Genomic DNA, 23,566 nt, shown 5'->3' on the forward strand with positions numbered 1-23,566 from the left:
TTAAGCCAAGTTTAATTAAGCTCTACTAATTGGCCTATATAAGGCTTATATGTACACTCTAGAATCATCTCACCTTTATCTGCTTGAGCATCAAAACGTGAGAGAGAGAGAGAGAGAGATTAAGTGGAAGTGTTTGAATTCAAGGGAAAGAAAGGAGAATTGGAAGGAATTTGAGGCATTTGACTTGAGAGCTCAAACAATTTAGCATCTAGAACACAACTGAACACCTAAGGTAAGAATTCAAGCCTTTAGTTTTGTAATTGAGTTGGTTAATGCATGAATTCAAGAGAATTGAGCTAAGAGATGCAAGAATTATGCTAAAGAAGTATAAAGGAAGAGCAAATCATACATGCATGTGTATTTAATCATGTTTTGGAGTTGTTTTCAAAGGGTTCTCACATGCATGTTCTTATCTTGGTTTTGTTATAAGAAGTCAACTTATTTTTGAGCTAAAAATCTCATTTGCTCATGTTTTGGAAGGTTAATGTCATAACCCAAACCCACCCCTATAGGTTTAGTATCGTAACCGGCCAGTAATTATGGGATTATCGAAGGCCTCTGAGACAGATTTACATAATATTAAAGGCTAGCGGAAGCAAATAACAAATATACAACATCCATTGAGCTGTGCAGACTTATATGAGACAGAAAAAGTTTAAACTTTTTATTTACATATCTACAAATCATACCTACGCCATCAGATATGTATACAGATTAGACAAAAAAGGACTTAGCCCTATTTACAAATGACAAAGACTTGTTTAACCAAATAAGAAAACAAAACTTGAACTTAATCACATAGCCATAACCACTTGACTTATCCGAAATCTCCATGGGAGGCACATAGGTTGGCTGACAAAAATACATTCCAGGAAGATGCCTCTAAGCCTGGTCATACGCCTGATCACCTATATACATAAATAATACAGTGAGCTAGAGCCCAATGAATAATAACAGAGTAAAGATTTTAATGAATGATGTTTATATCAAATTCAGAAATCAGATTTCAAATCTCTTATCAAATTAGAAACATAGTCATGTTCGTATTCGTATAACAAACAAAGCCATATTCATATTCATATTCATATTCAAATCATGTGTGGTACTTCCTTTAGCGTAACATATCATGTTGGTCAAGCATATCAAGTTCCATAATGGAACCTCCGATACCGGTAACATATAATATACGTAGGCCACTGTATTGTTTCCCCCCGGTGAGGGCCTTTGCCACGGTGTTATTTCCCCCAAGTGAGGGCCTGGGCCTTGGTATTGTCTTCCCCGGGTGAGGGCCTTATGACCATAAGCCACAATATTATTTCCCCTAGGCGAGGGCCTCTACTAAGGATACCACAAAGACATTTCAAAGAATTGGATCATCATTCATGTAATCACAAAATAGCCTTTTGCATCATTCAAAAACAGTTCATATCATATCATATTGTTCATAAAGTATTTCATATCGAACATAGCTTTACTAAGTTATTACTCACAGATAGCTGCAGAAGAAGATCAGACAGATCAAATAGACAATAGCGCGTGACCTACACAAAAGGATAACATATACACATTAAAACACAATATCAATTCCTTGATCAAACTTGACTTTTCTTGTCTTTTTCTGGGTAAGTAGTCTGAAGTTCTACTATGCTTATTTTTTCTTCTTCAAATGAATCGGATTCTCATTTCACATATTCTTTCATTATTAAATCGTTCTTTTCTGAATAAACCAATTCCTTACTTGGCTTCTTAATCAAGTACTACTAAGTTAATGACTTATTCTGTAATCAACTAATTAATGTTGATTGTTAGCTTATTAGTCTTTATTGAGCCATAAATCATGTCTAAAATGCTTTGGAAAGAGATAAGAATAAAAATGTGAACTAAATGCAATTTTTCAAAATATGCTGAAAATAGGGTCTTCGCTCGAGCGGACTTTTGGTCGCTCGAGCAGTGACTTTACCGCTTGAGCGGCGACTTTACCGCTTGAGCGGCCAGCAGATTTCTTATGCTTTCAAAATCAACAAAATAATTTCCAAACACATTTTCAAAACATAAACTCTTGCATGAACTAATTTAAACATGTAATTTTATTAATAAAGATGAACCCATGACTAATTTTTCAATTTCTAATACAAAAATCTTTTTGATCATTAAGATTAAAACCAATAATTTCATGTATATAATAATTCCAACATTCTTCTTCTTTGTTTTATAAAACATAAATTAAAGCTATAAAGCCCTTTCAAAATATTTACATGCAAGAAATTTAAATCAAAATCAAACTAATTTTTTATTCTCAAATATAAATTATAATTTATTTTCAAATTTGTCCAAATTTAGATTTAATTTATTTTCTCCATATCAAACCCAATTTCAAACCCACAAATTTTAAAACATGAATTAAACTTTCAAAACTCTTGAAAAATTCATAATGCATGTACAATTGAAACTCAATTTCATATTAAGACAACTAAATTCAAACCCCAAAGTGATTAATTTCTAAGTTAATTTCCATAAATTGAACATAGCTCCAATTTCTCTCTCTCTCTTTTTTTTTTAAATTACATATAATTGACTTCAAGCTCTTTCTATTTTCCTTCAAAACATGAAATTAAAGTCATAAATTCCTGAGAAAATCATTCACATGTATGAAATTGACATCAAAATTACTAATTTTATATTCTTATAAATTTTCTTCATATCAAACCCCAAATTCAAACTCATAAATCTTTTAAACATGAATTAAAGTCTCAAACTAATTATTTTCCAACTTATTTCCATAATCTTAAACTTAACTTAATTTGTAACCTCAACTTAATTCATAATCATAGATGTTCCAAAATCTGTTTAATTTAAATAAAATCTTAAATTACATTACATGCATGGATTAAAAATATAATTATAAAACCAAAACTTTATCTAGCTTTAGGATTAATTCCAAATTTCCATAATCTTGATTTTCATAAAACATTTCATTTTCTCTTCAAAATATGAATTTGAATGGCTCAATTTCTTCAAAATCCAAGATGCGTGTAAATATGGACTCAAATATTCATAGAATTCCCTTATGCATGTAACACTGGAACTTAATTTCATGCAAGATTTAAAAATCAAACTCAAAGTAATTAGTTTCCATAAACATGAACTTACCAAAATTTTCTTTATCTTTTTGCAAATTCCTTTTAATCACATGATTTTGATTCCAATTTCATCTTTAATTGTAAGTGTAATGTATGGATTCTACACAAATTAAACATAAATTCCATACCTTAAGTTTGCTAGTTCTTCTTTTTCCTGAAAAACTAGAGCTCCTCTTTTTTAAAAAAAAAAAAGTTTCTCCTCTTTTGTTTCTTTGTTCCAGCAACACACACACACTCTCTCTCTCTCTCTCTCTCTCTCTCTCTCTCTCTCTCTCTCTCTCTCTCTCTCTCTCTCTCTCTCTCTCTGGGTTTTGACCTCAATCCACCCCAAGAATGCTTCAGCACAAAAGAAACAATATACACACGCCTATACACCACATGCACTCATGCACATTGTCTAAGGCTCCCAACACAACACTTAACATGCACACACATACACTACCAGCTTTCTCAGTACACCCAAATGGATTTCTTAGCACACCCTCACTTCACATACACCCACAATTTTAGATCCTTCCATAATTCAATTTATGGTTAAGATTAATTTAATTAAATAACAATTATTCTTAATAAATCTTGATTAACATATAATTAAATTAATCATAACTAATCATAAATCTCTCATAATTTAATTAATCTAATTTGACTTCCATTAGAGCCCAATTAATTATAATTAAATTTATCAGTCTGAATCAAATTTTTAATCAAACTCCCAAAAGGCTCCAAATATTAAATTAAACTTATGTCCATCCTCAATTTTGGTTTCTTAAATCATTAAGGCTTCCAATTTCATATTAAACCTCAAAGTCTTTGTCAATAAATTACATATTCAATTGAACACTCCATAAATAAATTCAATTCATAATAATCTGAATTCTCAATTCTCATAAATTAATTAACTCCAATTTGGACCCAATTGATCAAGTCTCAATTTCACAAATTTGAATCGAATATTTAATTAAACTTTTATATGATTCGATACTCGAAATTAAAATAATTCAATTCACCAATTATACTCTCTTGTGCCATTTAGGCTTTCAATTTCAAATTTCAAAATAAATCCTCAATAGAATCATATATGAATCAATCTACATAATTTTCGTAAATCCTAGATTAATTTAGAATAATTGGCAATTTAAATTTTAAATCTCCTTAATTAATTAAGTGCTAATCATTATATATGGTGGGGTCGTTACAACCTTCCCCCCTTAGGAAGTTTGGTCCTCCAAACTTAAGATACTTATACAAAAAATCAATCATATAACTTGGTCTCATTTCATTTCCTTTCCTATGTAACTTATGTAACTTCCTTTTTATTTGATCCTCACAGAAATTAAACTTATTTTTCAATCTCTTAACAGTTAATAACCCAAATTGGTGATTGATTTCCGTTTCCATTGCCATTAATCACACATCTCATATATTTTAATTTATCAATCTATAATTCACACACGCCAAATAGTGGAACATTTATTTCAAGAGATGTTCATGATTCTTCTTACTTATTTATAAATCAACACATTTCGCTATTAACAGTTCATATGAAGTTTTCAAATTAAATTTAATATTCAATGCATTACTAATAACAAATACAAGTTCTTGTTCTTTCAGTCCTATTAACAATAATAGTCCCGACATTATTGCTACACAATTTATAATTCATTATTTCCCAAAATGACGGTCATTTAACTTTCGTTGACCATGTCACAGGTTCGTAAGTTACATGTATAATGTAGTATCCCCCAAATAAGGTTTCACACGCTGATCTATAATAGAAATTTCTGCATTACATGGAAATGTAATCACATATTAATGGTTTCACTTTCAAACAGATGTCTTGGATACCAATTATGATGGTAATTTCAAAACAGAGGGGCCCATCGGATTCAAAACAGAAACGTATCAGAATCATAACAGAAGCATATTTCACAGAAATTCATCGAGCATTTTGTAAGTAACAGATGTTAGGTTGTACCCATATAGTCGCAGACAATCATATAGATCAAAACAGAACTTTACATACTTCTTGTTAAATTACGATCACTATTTTTGACAATCTTTCCCATACTATCATTTCATAGTGATTTGATTTCATAACAGGTCTACGTTTTTTGCAGTCTTATTAGCTTCCGTATTAGCTTCCTTATTTACTTAAGGTTACACTTGTATAAGTAATTAAAATTACATTACTTCATATTTCTTTCAGTTCTTAGACCTACAGAGATATATTCATTGACTTTGATAATTTGTTACATGGTAACTTAGGGCTAAATTTTTAACTTTCTCAAACCAACACAATGAGCCAACTGAAATTCTTACGTTTCCAAAAGGTTCTTTAAGAACTATACGTTTCTCATTCTAACGAAATTTATTTTCTTATTTTTCATTATGCTTTCTTTCTTCTGTTTAACCCTATAATTAAATTTCTTCACAAAGATTTGTTATGCGAAACCTTCGAGTAATCCAAAATTGATTGAACATAAACCTAATAACAATATTAGTGGAAAAATGTTTCTCTGTCTTGACCCTCTTTAGAATACGTTATATGCAAAATAATTAATGAGTGATCTAAATACATTTTTATAGGTAGAGAGAGGACCAATTTTCTTATTCAATTTTATTCCACTTGCCCATCAGAGTAAAAGACTTGGAAATTACTCCATTTATTGACCAATCAGATAGTAGCTTATGGTTTAAGATACGGAATTATAATCTTATTGAATCTATAATTTATATTGTGATATCATGTGGGTCATCATAATGATTAATTAATTAAATTTAGTCTTACATTCTCCCACTTGGCCCATATTGTCATGACCCGAACCCACCCCCATGGATTTAGGTCATAACAGGCCAGTAATCAAGAGATTATCTACGACCTCTAACCAAATAGAACGTATTTGAACAGAGTTAAGGGGCCAAAATGGAAGCGAATTTAAAACTTTTGTCCATAGAGCTGTGCTTACATGGCACATCATAACAATCCATATATATATATGTTAATAACTCACATCAAAGGAATAACAACACAAAGTTCTGTACATACAGGATCATTCAAGTCTAAGTTAGTCAAACCCAACGTTTATATACAAAGGTGATCCAACGTTTTCGCCATTGCAGCAAAATTATAACAAAAGAACAAAAGAGGCGAAGACGAGTCTCGTGCGTGAGACGTTTGGGTTGACTCTTGAAAACCTTGACTATTTTCCGGATATTTCACCGAGGCTGGGTTTGGACATCTCTTGGCTCACCTACATACACATGAATGAGCGTGAACGAAAACCCAGTGAATAATATCAAATAAAGAAGGTACACGAATGTGATTCACATATATCAAACGGCCTTGGGCCCATTTAGAGTTCTATTTAGTGCATTAATTAGTACATTAGGCGATTCAAGCCTGAACATATCAAACAGCTTCTGGCCCACTTCGTTCCTTAACAAACGGCCTCAAGCCCAAATCATTGATGTCCAACGGCCTTTGGCCCAATCATTCATGTCAAACGATGTCCGACGTCTTTTGGCCCAATCATTCATATCAAACGGTGTCCGACGGCTTTTGGCCCGATCATTCATGTCAAACGGCCTTTGGCCCATCATTCATGTCAAACGGTGTCTGACAGCCTTTGGCCTAATCAATCGTTTCAAACGGCCTTTGGCCCAATCATTCATGTCAAGCGGTGTCCGACGGCCTTTGGCCCAATCATATGGCATAACAAATATTTGTCCACAATTCTGTTTAACAAATTTATAAAACTGATATGGAAATAAGCAATTGGACAAATAACATACTTCAAATATCTTTACTAAGATATTACTCATAGTGTTCTGCCGGTGGATTTGCCCTGGAGCTCGACCTTACACATTACATAACACATATGGGTCACAATTGATTTAATCCGTTCTTAATCTATACATCCCTCTTAGGCTTCTTTCTTATTTTTTTAACTCATTTACAATACGTAATGTATGCCTAAGAGTGCTTAAAAATGAAAGAGAACGGAAAATGATACACAAAACATCTTTACAAAATTTCTGAAACAGGGCTCCCCGCTCTAGCGTGGCTTTGGCCGCTCGAGCGGACCCATTGGGTTTGCAAAAATACTGGTTGTCTCATTTTTACGCTCGAGCGTGACTTCGGACACTCGAACTAAAAGTCAAACTACATGGCTTGATGCTCGAGCGTAAATCTCTTCGCTCGAGCGGACATCCATGTCTCCAAAAGTTCTGGGAATTAGCATTTCACGCTCGAGCGGACATGCCGAATTCTGGGTTTCCAACAAGCTGTTTAAGCTTCAAACTTGCATTCAAACTAATGTAACTTGCAGATTATGACTCATACTTCACATGCAAACCTTCTAACATGATACAAATGCTAAATTACAACATTTTGAAGTTCAATTCCCATGGATCAATTTCATACTCATACAATTCTTGCCAAATTCATCTCCAAAATATGTAGTTGAGTCCATAGTCTCATTTTCATGGATGCGTGTCTTAAATGACTTCCAATTCAACCCAATCAACATGTCTTATACACAAACATGAGAACTCATAACAAATTGCTACATGCATGCACACATTGATCTCAATTTCATCATGATTAGCATGCTTTACCTTCGAATATGCAACTATATGGCAAGTCATGGTAATTATACACATGCATGTACACACAAGCTCCATATTCATCAATTACATCTCAAATTATGGTCTCAATTTCCATCTAACTTTGGATTCACAAAACTACAACTTAAACTCATAAGTTTTTGCTCAATTACTTACCTAGGAGCTTCAATCCTCACAATTGTAGTTAGATCTTGGAGTTAAGCTTCCAAATTCACAAACCTTTAGCCAAAAAAGCAAAATTCTCCCCCTTTCTCTCTCTAGAATCGGCTCCCCTCTCCCTCTCTAGAGTGATTTCAGATTTTGAGCTCACCAAAATGAAGAGTTGAGTGTAATAAGGCCCTTATATAGTCCCTCTCTTAATCAAATTGATTAAGGTTAATAATAGAGCTTAATTCAATCAGTTTACCAGAATTATTTTGATCCGAATCAATTTTCAATTAAATTTCACCATAGGCTCTAAAAAGTACACTAATCACGACGGTGTAATCAATTTCGGCTTCTGTGGCCGATAGCGCCTTCAATTTTCAGTTTCTAATAGTAAGTTGAACAAATTTTCCTATGGTGAACAGATAGAAATTCAAAATCACATATAATCATATAAATGGAACCCAAAATCATATTAAATACATAATCACAATCATAATTAAGATTAATTAGCATAATACAGAACAAGGTTATCACACATATGATAACATATATCAAGATTTAATAAGGTAAACATTAGGCGCGTAATAAATCATATCCAACCTTACTTTAATTTGGTTATCATCATAGTACTATAATTAAACAGCTTACTAATGCGAGTCATTGCGGTTCTACACCAATAATGAAACATAGTTCTTTCCATGTACTATAACACTGGCAACTAGTTTAATATAGTCCTTACATGAGGAGTGTATTTAAAAGGTCCAATAATGTCATTTTATCAAAGACTATTCTTGTTATCATTCATTCATTCTCATACATGTATGTACTTATTTCATAACTAGAAATATATCATAAACACGGTTAATAAGATCTTAAAGTGTCAAATAACACAATCAATCATAAAGTAGTCTATAAAAACATTGTAGACACCCCATTTTTGACCGACCTTAAGACTCAGATGTCACTGATTGAGCGCTTGGTGATGTTGTATAATGTGCTCGTTCAGAAGTTTCAGAGTTGCGGCCGTGAGCCCTGCCTCCGGACTTCCGAACCCTTTTCTGTGCCTTGTCTCGGTTTGCGAACCAGACTCGGTTTTCTCTGTTTCTTTTCCAGAGGGGAGGGAGAGGTCCCGTAGACCATCTCTCAGTGACCGTGGGCTACATTTTGTGGCCGTAGGCCATTTTTCCCATTTCGGAGTCCGGTTTCCGGTTTTTCGGGACCATTGGCCGTGTGCCTCAGTTCGGGACTGCTTAACCATCTCCTATTGCTCTGGTTTTTGGCATACTTCCTATTTTCTCCCTTTTGAGGGACACTGGGGTCTGAGAAACCCATTTCGTGGCCGAATACCACTTTCGGTGCTTAACAGCCCATTTTCGGGACCTCGAACTGCGCGTTTTGGTCCCCGAGCATTCGTTTTGCAACGGTTTTCGTTCATTTTTGGCAGGTACCTCTGTTTCATCACCGGAGAGGTCACTGAAGGGTGGGAGGCCAGCAATTGTTGCAGCAACCAGTTATACATCCTCCGACGCCCTCCGACGCCCGTTTTTCACACTTCCGAGCTAATGTTGAACACCTTGGGCCCATTTTCTCGAACTTTGAACCACATATTTGTGATTTACACACATGAGAAGACCCTAAAAGTTGGTGGCCGGCCATTAATGTTACTTGACCCTTTTGACCCCCTCCTTCCGGGCTAATGTTGAACACCTTGGGCCCATTTTCTCGAACTTTGAACCACATATTTGTGATGTACACACATGAGAGGACCCTAAAAGTTGGTGGCCGGCCAGTAATTCCACCTGACCCTTTTGAACCCCTCTTTCCGAGCTAATGTTGAACCCCTTGGACCCACTTTCTTGGACTTTTAACCACAGGATTGTGTTGTACACACATAGGAGGACACCATCAGTTGGTGGCCGGCCACTAAATCTGATTGACCCTTTTGACCCCTAGCCGGCCGGCTAGGGGGTGTGGCCGGCCGGCCACCTGCAGCAAAAGTAACAGGCCGGCCGAACTCCTTGCACTGTGCACTTTACAGCTGTGGAGCTTTATCCCCCAGAAAATATCAATATCCGGGGGATATTTTGTGGGGGAAAGTTTCTCTCCTTTTCCCCCACCTTTACACCCCCTTTTTGGCCCTTATAACAAGCAAGCTATATCATTTGTTGGGGTTAGAAAATTTGTTCTTCAAGCTTCCATACACAAAGCCATTTCTATACCTCTCATTTCCTTGAAAATTCCTAAGTCCCTAAGCACCATTTCTTCTACACCACCAAGCTCTACCACCACCACCTCATTTCCAGCAACAAGGAAGGCTTCTCAAAGGCTAAAGGAGCTGCAAATTGATCCAAGAAGCAACAAAAGCTTTGATCTTCAAGGGTAAGTAACACTTTTCCTCTTTTGACCCCTTTTCTTGATCCATTTGTAAGCCTTATATGCTTTTTGTTTCAAGCTCCGGCCCTAACTGAAAGGGGCCCTCTTTTGAGCTCATTTTCACTTTTCATTAAGGGCTCAACCCTGCTTGAGCCCTCCATGGTGCACTTGCTTCATTGATCCTCTTATATGTCATAATCTTGCATGCTATTTTGGGCCCATGAGTAATCTGTTTTTGAGCATGTTGTAAACTGATATTAGGCTTATTTTGAGCCCCTCTTCAACATTGAAGAAGGGCTCAACACCATTTGGGACTTCCATGTTGTACTTACCTTTATACTCCTCTTTTCTTCCCCATTCTTGTATGCAATGGCAGCCTACCATGCTTTTGTTTTTGGCCATTTTACAGTTCTGAAAAAGTGCTTATTTTGGTCCATTCTTCATATTTCATTTAGGTCCGTTCATGGTTTGGGACCTCCATATGCCACTTCATGTTATATCTCTCTTTTATTCCCCATTCTTGCATGTTTAGTTAGCCTATCATGCTTTTGTTTTTGGCCATTTTACAGTTCTGGAAATAGTCCTATTTTGGCCCATTCTACATGTTTTATTAAGGGTCTTTGGCTGTTTGGTGAATATTTTGCATACCTCATGTTATAGCCACTTTTGAACCTCATTTTGCATCACATTTCTATCATGTTTGTATACTGATTTTGGAGCTGAAATATACTGTAAATATTCATATTTTTGGTCCCTCTTCAGTGTTGTAGAAGGGAATTTTTCAGTTTGGATTTTTCTTATATCACTTGCTTCATTACCCCTCTCTTGACCCCTATTCTTGCATGGCATTTTTGCCATACCTATGCTTGCTGTTTGGCCATGTTTATAACTGTGAAAGTGCCTTTTTTGGGACTGTCTCGCTTCTGTCTTTGCATTGCATGTCCATATTGTGCATGTTTGGCATAGCTATAGGCCATTTCGGGTGCCTAAATTCGCATTTCGGGACAATTCCATGCATTTGGTGTCATTTCGCCTCATTTCGGGACTGCTTTCCCCCATATTTTAGTGCTGAAATTCCATTAGGATGATTGCATGCCATTTCCATGCCATTGCATCGCATTTTGCCATTGCCTCGGTTTGCGTGCCCGTGTGCACGCATTTCGAGGCACTTCATTTTTTATCCGTCGGCATCCTATGTGAGTGTGGCTGAGGCTCACTCATGTTGGTATAAGCCCATATCACATTTTCATGTCATTCGCATTGTGTATGTCATTGCCTCGGTTTGCGTGCCCATGTGCACGCATTTCGAGGCACCTCTTTTTTTATCCGTCGGCATCCTATGTGAGTGTGGCTGAGGCTCACTCATGTTGGTATAAGCCCATATCATGTTTCCATGGCATTGCATCGCATTCTGCCATTGCCTCAGTTTGCGTGCCCGTGTGCACGCATTTCGAGGCACTTCATTTTTTATCCGTCGGCATCCTATGTGAGTGTGGCTGAGGCTCACTCATGTTGGTATAAGCCCATATCACATTTTCATGTCATTCGCATTGTGTATGTCATTGCCTCAGTTTGCGTGCCCGTGTGCACGCATTTCGAGGCACCTCTTTTTTTATCCGTCGGCATCCTATGTGAGTGTGGCTGAGGCTCACTCATGTTGGTATAAGCCCATATCATGTTTCCATGCCATTACCTCGGTTTGCGTGCCCGTGTGCACGCATTTTGAGGCACTTCATTTTTTATCCGTCGGCATCCTATGTGAGTGTGGCTGAGGCTCACTCATGTTGGTATAAGCCCATATCACATTTTCATGTCATTCGCATTGTGTATGTCATTGCCTCGGTTTGCGTGCCCGTGTGCACGTATTTCGAGGCACCTCTTTTTTTATCCGTCGGCATCCTCTATGAGTGTGGCTGAGGCTCACTCATGTTGGTATAAGCCCATATCATGTTTCCATGGCATTGCATCGCATTTTGCCATTGCCTTGGTTTGCGTGCCCGTGTGCACGCATTTCGAGACACTTCATTTTTTTATCCGTCGGCATCCTATGTGAGTGTGGCTAAGGCTCACTCATGTTGGTATAAGCCCATATCACATTTTCATGTCATTCGCATTGTGTATGTCATTGCCTCGGTTTGCGTGCCCGTGTGCACGTATTTCGAGGCACCTCTTTTTTTATCCGTCGGCATCCTATGTGAGTGTGGCTGAGGCTCACTCATGTTGGTATAAGCCCATATCATGTTTCCATGCCATTGCATCGCATTTTGCCATTGCCTCGGTTTGCGTGCCCGTGTGCACGCATTTCGAGGCACTTCATTTTTTATCCGTCGGCATCCTATGTGAGTGTGGCTGAGGCTCACTCATGTTGGTATAAGCCCATATCACATTTTCATGTCATTCGAATTGTGTATGTCATTGCCTCGGTTTGCGTGCCCGTGTGCACGCATTTCGAGGCACCTCTTTTTTTATCCGTCGGCATCCTATGTGAGTGTGGCTGAGGCTCACTCATGTTGGTATAAGCCCATATCATGTTTCCATGGCATTGCATCGCATTTTGCCATTGCCATTGCCTTGGTTTGCGTGCCCGTGTGCACGCATTTCGAGACACTTCATTTTTTTATCCGTCGGCATCCTATGTGAGTGTGGCTGAGGCTCACTCATGTTGGTATAAGCCCATATCACATTTTCATGTCATTCGCATTGTGTATGTCATTGCCTCGGTTTGCGTGCCCGTGTGCACGCATTTCGAGGCACCTCTTTTTTTATCCGTCGGCATCCTATGTGAGTGTGGCTGAGGCTCACTCATGTTGGTATAAGCCCATATCATGTTTCCATGGCATTGCATCGCATTTTGCCATTGCCTCGGTTTGCGTGCCCGTGTGCACGCATTTCGAGGCACTTCATTTTTTATCCGTCGGCATCCTATGTGAGTGTGGCTGAGGCTCACTCATGTTGGTATAAGCCCATATCACATTTTCATGTCATTCGCATTGTGTATGTCATTGCCTCGGTTTGCGTGCCCGTGTGCACGCATTTCGAGGTACCTCTTTTTTTATCCGTCGGCATCCTATGTGAGTGTGGCTGAGGCTCACTCATGTTGGTATAAGCCCATATCATGTTTTCATGCCATTAGATTGCATTTTGCCATTTTCTCGGTTTGCGTGCCCCGTATGCACGCATTTCGAGGCATATCATTTTCATTGCATTCTGCCATTTTCTTGGTTTGCGTGCCCGTATGCACGCATTTCGAGGCATATCATTTTCATTCCATTCTGTCATTTTCTCAGTTTGCGTGCCCGTGTGCACGCATTTCGAGGCATATCATTTTCATAGCATTGTGCATACTAGGTTGTATCTTAGATTGCATTCTGCCATTTTCTCGGTTTGCGTGCCCGTGTGCACGCATTTCGAGGCATATCATTTTCGTAGCATTGTGCATACTAGGTTGTATCTTAGATTGCATTCTGCCATTTTCTCGATTTGCGTGCCCGTGTGCACGCATTTCGAGGTATATCATTTTCATTGCATTCTGTCATTTTCTCGGTTTGCGTGCCCGTGTGCACGCATTTCGAGACATCTCATTTTCATAGCATTGTGTATGTTAGGATTATATCTTAGTCGCATTTCATGCATATCATGCATATTGCATTATGTTCGGAATAGGAGTTAGCCCGGGCACGGGAAACGAGGTGCGTTTCATACTTCGAGTGACGGAACGTGTCTCAATTCCCCAATCACCGACACTCCGGATTATCCATGATGGAGTTAGGTTTTAGCTGTAGTTTCATGTGCATTCATTCTATATTGAGTTGTGCATTTCGACTCCTCGGCCATCATGCCTCAGTATGCGTGATTGGTGGCACGAGGATCGAGACATGCATACATTTGTGAAAATACATTGCTATGCCCCTTTCCTGCTCTCTGTTGCAGTAAAATCAGGAATCAGCAACTTTCCGGGACTTGGCACGCATTTCAAGAACAGGTGTAAATAGAGGCTAATTGGGGCGTTCCGGTGGATTTCCGCGCAAGGCAACCCGGACATGCATCATCCATCAGAAGCAAGGGAGTCCCTGGCTTGCACGCCAGTTTTACTTGCTTTCTTAGTTAATTCATTAATTAATTAGGAATTTGTATATTATTCGGACTGTAATATTTTGGACTGTAATATTCTTTTATTTGGGACTGTATATTTATTCGGACCCTCTGCGCGAGGGCACAACTGTAATAAGTGTGCGTGTGTGTGTTGTATGTCTTCCAACCCCACGTCTTTCTCCCTTTTATTTATCCGCTTATGATGGTTAGATTAGGGCATATTTAAATTAGCATACAGTATGACAGCATGTTTGCATTCATTCATCTGTATTGCATGCACCGGGCTCGGCGCATCATACTAACTGCATTGTACTTTCAATTTCAAAGTTGAATACATGATAGTTGTAGCATTTCATATACCATGTTTAGAATAGCCGAGCCTGCTATAGTTTGCATTTTTGCATGTGTTGCATTAGGCATTTCTGTATAGTTAGGATCATGCATGATTTCTAATGAATTCCTATTTTGGCTTGGAGTACTCGGTAAGCTTTATGCTTTAGCATCCTTGCATGCGTGTGAGTGGCTGCCATGAATAGCATGCTTACCATGAGGCTATGTGCTTATCTGATATAACTGCCTGAATGCCTGTGGGTGAAGGTTGGGTTACTTAAATTGGAATAAATCATCAAATGTTTTAAAGCCTACCTGCGGGTAGCAAACCATTTTCAAAAACAAGCATGAAATGTTTCGTTCCAATTCAGGCGACCCGGTCTATATTTGTATGCTGTGCGCATCACATAGTAACCTAGGCTAATAAACCGGAATAAGAACTCACAATGTTTTCAAAAATTGATATCATGGTTAGTAGAGGCCGGTCTATGACCGGGCGAGCGGGGGTGCTCACGAAGTGACCTTCCCTAATCGTACCCAAGTTCCCGAGCCGAGGCAACTTTGGTGATGACGGACACGTGGCCTTTTGGCACCGAGTCAGGGTTTCCTAAATTTCCCAAAATAAAATATTTAGGTGGCGACTCTGTATCTGGCAAAGCAGTCCATGTTTGGCACTTCTTTCAAAAATCAGTTTTCTCAAAAATGATTTGCCGGATTTGGACTCTTTGGTTCAGACTTAGAACCGTGACTGACAAAAGTCGAGTCCGAGCTGTGGCGAGGTCCCCCCGCGGGCTTGTTACAGTTTCTGGCGACTCTGCTTGGGATTTAGAGAACTTGACTCGAACTCATGATATCTGTTTTTTACTACACTTGTGTGTTTCTTTGCATTGCATTTGCATTGGTGCGCCTAAGACACCGTGTTTGCCATCTGCTATTCCTGAACGGTTTGCCGGAGGCTTGTCTTGTCAAGGCATGACCATAAGGCTGACCGGTTGTGGGCTCTGCCAGTATGGGAACACAAACGCCGGTTTTACCGGGGCACCCTCTTTGACCATTCGACCTAGTGCATATTCGGATCCATAGTGACCATTCCAAATTAGGACAGGTTGCTTACCCGTTTATAGGTTGTTTGAAACCGCTGCGTGCGTAGTGAAACCCTAGCTCCTGACAAAATAGGACAGGGAAACCCTACCCCAACATAGGGATGTTTTGGCTCTCACTTATCTGTTATATGCTTTAGAGTGCGTCTCTACAGGAATGCATGTATCAGTATATGAGTTTGGGCATCAAGCCTGCAGGCATCAGTTCAGTATTGACAGTATCAGGCCTGCAGGCATCAGATTAGTATATAAGTTTGAGTATCAAGCCTGCGGGCATCAGTTCAGTATTGTCAGCATCAGGCCTGCGGGCATCAGTTCAGTATTATGGGTATCAGGCCTGCGGGCATCAGCCAGTATTTGAGAATTAGTTATTTGCGGATATCAGATTCTGTTTTAGGGGACAGTGATACAGGGATAATAATCAGTGTTTGAGGACAGTGTATTACTCAGCTTATTGACTGTGTGTTGATTATGCCCGACTGTGTGTCATGCATTTTATTTTAAGCTGTTATGCTGTCCGTTTATCTGTTTATTTATTTCCTTTTCGCTTTATTTATCTTTTGCTAGGTCAGTTCTAGCACAATTGCTTCCAACCCGACAGGCATTCCCCAAGCACTTTGGACACGAGGTCGTCGACTCCATCGATCTGAGGATCTAATCGACGGACAGCCAGTGTTCTATTCTCTACCCCCTGTTACCAGAAGGAAGCAGAAAAAGCGCAGTGTATCTGAACAGAGAGCACCAGAACAGTGGTTTCCCCCATCAGTGGACAGTCAGATTGAGATCCCCATTGAGACAGATCTGCCGGTAGTTCAGATAGATCAAAACATTATGACGGCACCAACAGGAGTTGAGGAAATGATGCGCCAAATGCAGGAAACCATGCGGGCCATGCAGCAGGATGCCGTTCGCCGAGATGAACTCGCTAAGCAGCAAGCTGAGATTATGACCCAGCAGGCTGAGCTGATTACCAGGCTGCAACAACAGAATACAGCATCTGCTTCACACCAAATCCCTCCTCCGGCAGGGGCTCCATTACCTGAGCAGACACCTATTGTTCAGAACGCTCCTCCAAACACCCAGAATACTGTGCCGACTATCCAAAATCTGCAAGAGGACACAAATCTTCCAACGGGGCTAGCTCCGCCCCCGCTTCCACCACAACTGTCCAAGGTCCATACACCCAATCAGCCGGACTCTCCATTCGAGGTCGAGGTTGATCATACAACTCTGAAATTGAGCAAACTAGAGAAGCTATTCAAGAAATCCCAAGGGGTCAAGGCTATGCCGGATATCGAAGATGGATATACCGAGGAGGCCGTAACACTCCCCGATAGGTTCAAAATGCCACAAATCGACCGCTTTGACGGGACCGGCGACCCCATGGTCCATATCCGACTGTTTGCAGACATCTTGCGGCCAATGGGCCTAACACGACCACAGAAGCTTTCATTATTCGGCCGAACCCTGTCGGGTGTGGCCTCCCATTGGTACGCAAAGTTACAAGATGAAGTGAAGAAGAATTGGGATGAAATGGCTGAGGCCTTTGTCGCGCAATATTCATACAACACTCAGATCGAGATCACAACCCGTGATCTCGAAACGACAAGGCAAGAGCCCAAGGAAACTTTCTCGGACTTTGTGATCCGATGGAGGGCAAAAGCGTCAATGATGACTTTAAGGCCCACTGACAAAGATCAAATCAGGATGATTGTGCGCAATCTCCACCCAAAGTTGATGCAGAGAATGATTGTAGTCCCCTTCCCTACTTTCGCAGATTTACATGAGATGGGGGTGCAAATCGAAGACGCAATGAAACAAGGTCTGTTTGACCACGACAGGGAACAATCGAGGAGGACCTTTAACCGTAACAACAATCCGGGCCCGAGTGGCGCGGCAAATACGAGAGCCTCGGAAGTTAGTATGGTCACCACCACTCCCCCTCCCCCTCCAAGGCCCATGACTGCCACACCCTTCTCCGGTGCGTCCGGAAGCAACACACAAACCAACAGATTCCAACCGCGAGGCCAAAGAACCTTTACCCCACTATATATGCCCCTGACCAAAGTTCTGGGAATATTGATCAGAAAAAATCATTTAAAACCCCTGGAGCCAAAGCCATTACCGAATCCACTCCCCCCCTCTTATGACCCAGCAAAGTACTGCGCATATCACCAACAACACGGTCACGACACCGACCGTTGTTACAGATTGCGTCATGAGATCCAAGATCTTATTGACAAACAGGTGATCGCGCCTCCTGATAAACCCAATGTCACAACCAACCCTCTCCCACCACATAACCAACCTCCCCCTCCCAAAAGAATTAATTTTATCCAGACTGGGGTCGCATCTTACGATCCTAGCATCTATATTACTCCCACCCACCTACCCAAGCCGGAGGTGCTCCTTCCCGATTGCACTGACTTCTTGTGCATGGTGGACATCTCTAAAACCCAACCAGAACCGATGGTGGTGACCGTCGAAGATAGGGCAGGGCAGATTTTGGGAGAGAATGAGATTGTTGAATCTGGGACTGGACAAAATTTTGCTGGGGGAGCCTATGATCCAAGCAAGTACATCCTATCAACGAGCCGAATTGGGCTAAGTGTAGAATTTCCAGAGACAGGAGAGCTATGCATGATCCGGGGGGATGGATCTGGGCTATGGGCAGATGATCTGACAGCTGTAGAGGAGGACTTTGCCAACCTGCAATTTCTCGATGACCAGGAACTGGGGGATGCGTCAATCAATTGGTACGATTATGAGGGATCAGCGGAGGCCACTGGATGGCTCGAGGATCAACCAGATGCAGTGGGGGAAGCCCAACCAGAACAGAGCCCGGCAGGGGCGGAAGTATCAGTTGTGGCCGAAATGGCCGAAAGTCAAGTTGTATCACCGGAGAGCGCCGGTGCTAAGAATTCCGCTCGAGACATGGGCATTATGGATACAAGAAATGTTGAACAAACAGCTGTACTGATGCAGCTGGAACGAGAAAAGTTTGAGGAGGCTGAGAGAATTAGGAAAGCTAAAGGCCCTGAGGGGACTGAAAGTGCTGCGTGCACGAAGATAGAGAATGCTGCGAGCATGTTGACGGGGAATACTGCGAGTACAACTAAACCGGAGCTGGACAGGTGTCTGTTGGCTGCCGATGGAATGTGGTGGGAAGACGATGACTTATGTCTTGCCCACACAGATGAAGACTGGGGAAATAATCAACCGGATGACACTTGGTACCTCGATGAGGTTGACCATATGACAAGAAGTGGGCGGTATTTCAAACCCCCACACCTGGACCAACCCGAGGCATCCGGGAAGGATAGAGAAGCGGAGAAACAGAAGGAGAAGCAGATTGAAGATGAAGCTGTGTTGAAACAGTTAAAAAAGATACAAGCAGACATCTCCATTTGGGGACTGCTAATGGCATCACGAGTACACAGAGAAGCTGTCTTATCTGCTATGGACAAGTCCAAACTCTCCATAGACACCACGCCTGAACAGCTGGTTGGGCTGGTTTTTTCGGGAGGAGGTTCCTCGTCATTAACCTTTTCGGACAAAGAGCTACCGCCTGAGGGCACAAGTCATAACAAACCTCTCTATATTTCTGTGGAATGTAGAGATAAGTGGATACCGGTGGTACTTGTTGATACCGGGTCTACAATTAATGTCTGCCCGTCCAGAACGGCATATGCGATCGGGTTAAAACCCGTGGACTTCGTCCCAACTACCCAAGTGATCAGAGCATACGACAATACCAGCAGAGAAGTGATGGGGACTGTTAAAATTCAAACCAAGGTTGGTCCAGGACAACACAGTATCGAATTTCATATCTTGGACGTTCCCGCAACCTTTAACCTACTTTTGGGGCGACCGTGGTTGCACCAAGTCAAAGCAGTCTCTTCCACTCTACATCAGATGCTAAAGTACCCCCACGGGAAAGGGGTAGCGATCGTTTTCGGGAATTCATCAATCCATCCGCCGCCGGAAGTGTCTACACCTGTCTTGGAGATTGAGCACGGCACGGAGGATGTGTTTTTATCGGGGTTCACTTTGGCCGAGGCTCAAGTGGTGCAGAATGTCATGGCTGTGAATGAGGGCATGTACATTAGTGCACAATCTATCTACCTCATGAACAAGCTAAAACATACCCCCGGGATGGGATTAGGGAGAAGCGGCCGGAAGGGCGTCTCAGTGTTGGCCGAAATGCCACACAACCCTCACGCCTTTGGACTGGGTTATTTGCCCACCAAAGAGGACTGGGTGAGAAAAGGAAAAGAAATGGCCGGAAGGGCCAGGGCAAAGAAGGCCGGGAAGCCATTTGAGTTAATGCATAGGCCCATCTGGGGTACCCTAAACGGACGCTTCGTCCGGGAGGGGGAAGATTTTCCATTCTGCGGCTTCCCGGAGCCATGGCTAAACGCGGAGGGGACACGCGTGCCTGGTTTTGAAATCTTCTTCGACATACAATTATCTGGGGATGACGTTGCCGAAGCGCAGACAGACCCACCAACTGAGGTTGAGCAATGTGAAGTAGTGGATCCTGAGGGCACAGAGCTTGAAATGGGGGTAGCACTGGCGAGTCTACTATCAGATCCTCCGATCGGCCAAGAGTGCTTGGGGGATAACTCTTCGGTTTCTGTGATTGGAGATGAAATAGCTGCGGGCTTTCCAGCGCTGATCTTGGATGCATCTATCGCACCTTCTCTCATCTGGCAATATGAAGAAGGCTTTTTATCTAGCAGCTCCGGGTCAGGTAGTGAGCCAGAATCTGATTCCACCGAATCTTGTGTGTCGGAATCAGATTCCAGCTCGACTGAGTCTGAGTCCGGTATTCCTGGGGGTGATAACCCGGATGCCACAGTCCTGTCTAGGTCGTCATTTTCATTTTCTTTTGAGTCTGTTGTAACAGAGGAATCTGACGGCTTGGAAATATTTAATGAGAATGATGTGGATGTGGTTTCTGAGTATTTTTCTGTGCCTTTGATTTATTGCTTAAATCAGGATTTTCAAAATTTTGATGAAAACAACGAGGGAGAAATTCCCTCAGTTTTGCAAAGATTAATTGATCAAGAGCAGGAAAGATTTGTTAAACCTTTAATGGATGAAATCACTACTGTGAATGTTGGTACTGAGAAGGACCCGCGGCTGGTCCAGATCGGGTCCACGTTGTCTTCGGAGGAGCGCGAGCGCTTAGTCGCTTTATTAAAAGATTTCAAAGATGTTTTCGCGTGGTCCTACGAAGACATGCCTGGAATCGATCCTGAGATTGTACAGCACCGGATCCCTCTTGACCCCGAGGCCTGACCTGTCAAACAGAAACTCAGAAGGATTCGCCCGGACTGGGCTCTCAAAATTAAGGAAGAGGTCACCAAGCAAATTGACGCAGGGTTCCTGCTGGTATCTGAATACCCAACTTGGTTGGCCAACATTGTTCCGGTGCCAAAGAAGGATGGCAGAATTCGGGTCTGTGTAGACTTCAGAGATTTGAATAGGGCCAGTCCGAAGGACGACTTTCCCTTGCCGCACATTGATGAATTGGTGGATTTCACAGCGGGACACGCCTTGCTTTCGTTTATGGATGGTTTCTCAGGCTATAATCAGATAGTAATGGCACCCGAAGACCGGGAGAAGACTGCGTTCACTACCCCGTGGGGTACATATTGTTATAGAGTGATGCCATTCGGGTTGAAAAATGCTGGAGCTACGTACCAACGGGCAGCAACTACAATATTGCATGATATGATCCATAAAGAGGTCGAGGTGTACGTGGACAACATGATTGTCAAGTCCAAAGATAGAGAGCGCCACTACACCGCCTTACAAAAATTCTTTCAAAGGATCAAAGAGTTTCGGCTGCGACTGAATCCCCAGAAATGCACGTTTGGTGTTACAGCAGGGAAGATGCTAGGGTTTCTGATTACACAAAGGGGCATCGAGGTCGACCCTTCCAAAATCAAGGCCATCTTAGAAATGCCACCACCAACGACTGAAAAGGAGGTGCGAGGCTTTCTGGGTAAAGTGCAATTCATAAGACGGTTTATTTCTAAATTAACCTTGACTTGTGAACCACTTTTTGGTCTCCTGAAGAAAGGAAAGTAATTCCAATGGGACGGCCGATGTCAAGCAGCTTTTGAGCAGATCAAAGAGTATCTACAAAACCCACCCGTGTTGTCACCACCAGTGCCGGGGAGACCGTTGATATTGTACCTTTCGGTAACTGAGACTACCATGGGCTACATGCTCGCGTAGGAGTCAGAAGACAAAGTGGAAAGGGCCATATACTATCTAAGCAAAAAGATGCTGGATTACGAGACCCGCTATACACCGCTGGAGAAGGCTTGTTTGGCCTTGGTATGGGCAACCAGGAAGCTGCGGCACTACCTGTTAGCCCACTCTGTAATGTTGGTTTCGCGTTTGGATCCCATCAAATATCTTTTCGAGAAACCAGCACTTACGGGTAGGCTGGCTCGCTGGCTGCTGTTGCTCTCCGAATTTGATTTGAAGTATGTAACGCGCAAGTCAGTAAAAGGGAGAGCGGTAGCGGAGTTCCTTGCCGACCACCCGGTTGAGGGGAATGAAACGGTTGAGTATCTATTCCCAGATGAAGCCATTCTGCACGTCGAAGATGAAACTTGGACGATGTACTTTGACGGAGTGTCAAACCAGTATGGGTATGGGATAGGGGTGTTGTTGATAGCGCCTGATGATTCCCGTATCCCTTTAGCATTCAAGCTCCGGTTAAAAGTTTCCAACAATGAAGCAGAGTATGAGGCATGTATTGCTGGCCTAGAAGCAGCCCTGGAACTAGGGGCAAGACGGTTGGACGTCATTGGGGACTCGAACCTTGTTGTGTCTCAAGCAAAAGGAGATTGGAAAGTCAAGGACGAAAGGATGATAATTTACCACCAAACCTTGGATCTGCTAATTCCTCGGTTTGAGAAGCTAAATTTCACCCACCTCGTAAGAGAGAACAACAGGTTTGCAGATTCATTAGCAACTCTATCTTCTATGATAGACATCCCGTCCGGAGTCCGGATGCGTCCAGTCATTATTGATCAAAAGTTTGCGCCAGCATACGAGTCGATTTCCGCCATAGATAAGGTTCAAGACGGCAACCCCTGGTATTACGACATCTGGAACTCTTGGAAAAGGAGACATATCCACTAGGGGCAAATGCCAAAGATAAGAGGGCCATCAGAAGAATGGCTGCTCAGTTCATTATCTGCGGGGGAAAGCTGTACAAAAGGGGTCATCTGGGAATGCATAAGCTCTGTGTAGAAGCTGAAGAGTCGAAACGCCTGATGGAAGCCATCCATGGGGAGGAGTGCGGTGCACACATGAATGGAGTAATGCTGGCCAGAACGACCCTCAGACAGGGCTACTACTGGTCAACCATGGAGGAGGATTGTATTAGTTTTGTTCGGCGATGCCACAAGTGTCAAATCCATGCAAATCGCATGAACATCCCGCCGTCAAAACTGTACAACATGACTTCGCCATGGCCTTTTTCAGTCTGGGGAATTGATGTGATCGGAGCTGTTACCCCGAAGGGGTCAAACGGGCATGAGTTTATCCTAGTAGCGATAGATTATTTCACAAAGTGGGTCGAGGCCCAATCATACGCGGTGTTGAAGGCGTCGCATGTCGCAAAGTTCATCAGAAACAACATCATCTGTCGCTACGGGGTGCCAAACGAGATAATTTCAGATAATGGTTCCCACTTCAAGAAAGAAGTGGTAGACTTGTTGGAGAAATACA

General features: G+C 41.6%; 1 protein-coding gene across 1 annotated transcript in view; it reads right to left on the reverse strand.

Moving 5' to 3' along the window:
* Positions 1 to 1,454: 1,454 nt before the first annotated feature.
* The window catches only part of LOC145824437 (uncharacterized), a 64,180-nt gene continuing 42,068 nt past the window's right edge, over positions 1,455 to 23,566 (reverse strand). Inside the window, exon 6 of the mRNA XM_082924098.1 lies at positions 1,455 to 1,541. Within this exon, the coding sequence (XP_082780224.1) occupies positions 1,455 to 1,541 (87 nt within the window). The remainder of the gene's footprint in view (positions 1,542 to 23,566) is intronic.

The sequence above is a fragment of the Camellia sinensis genome, chromosome 4, assembly GCF_055761805.1.
Source record: "Camellia sinensis isolate YWXY chromosome 4, ASM5576180v1, whole genome shotgun sequence".
Classification (NCBI taxonomy): Eukaryota; Viridiplantae; Streptophyta; class Magnoliopsida; order Ericales; family Theaceae; genus Camellia; species Camellia sinensis.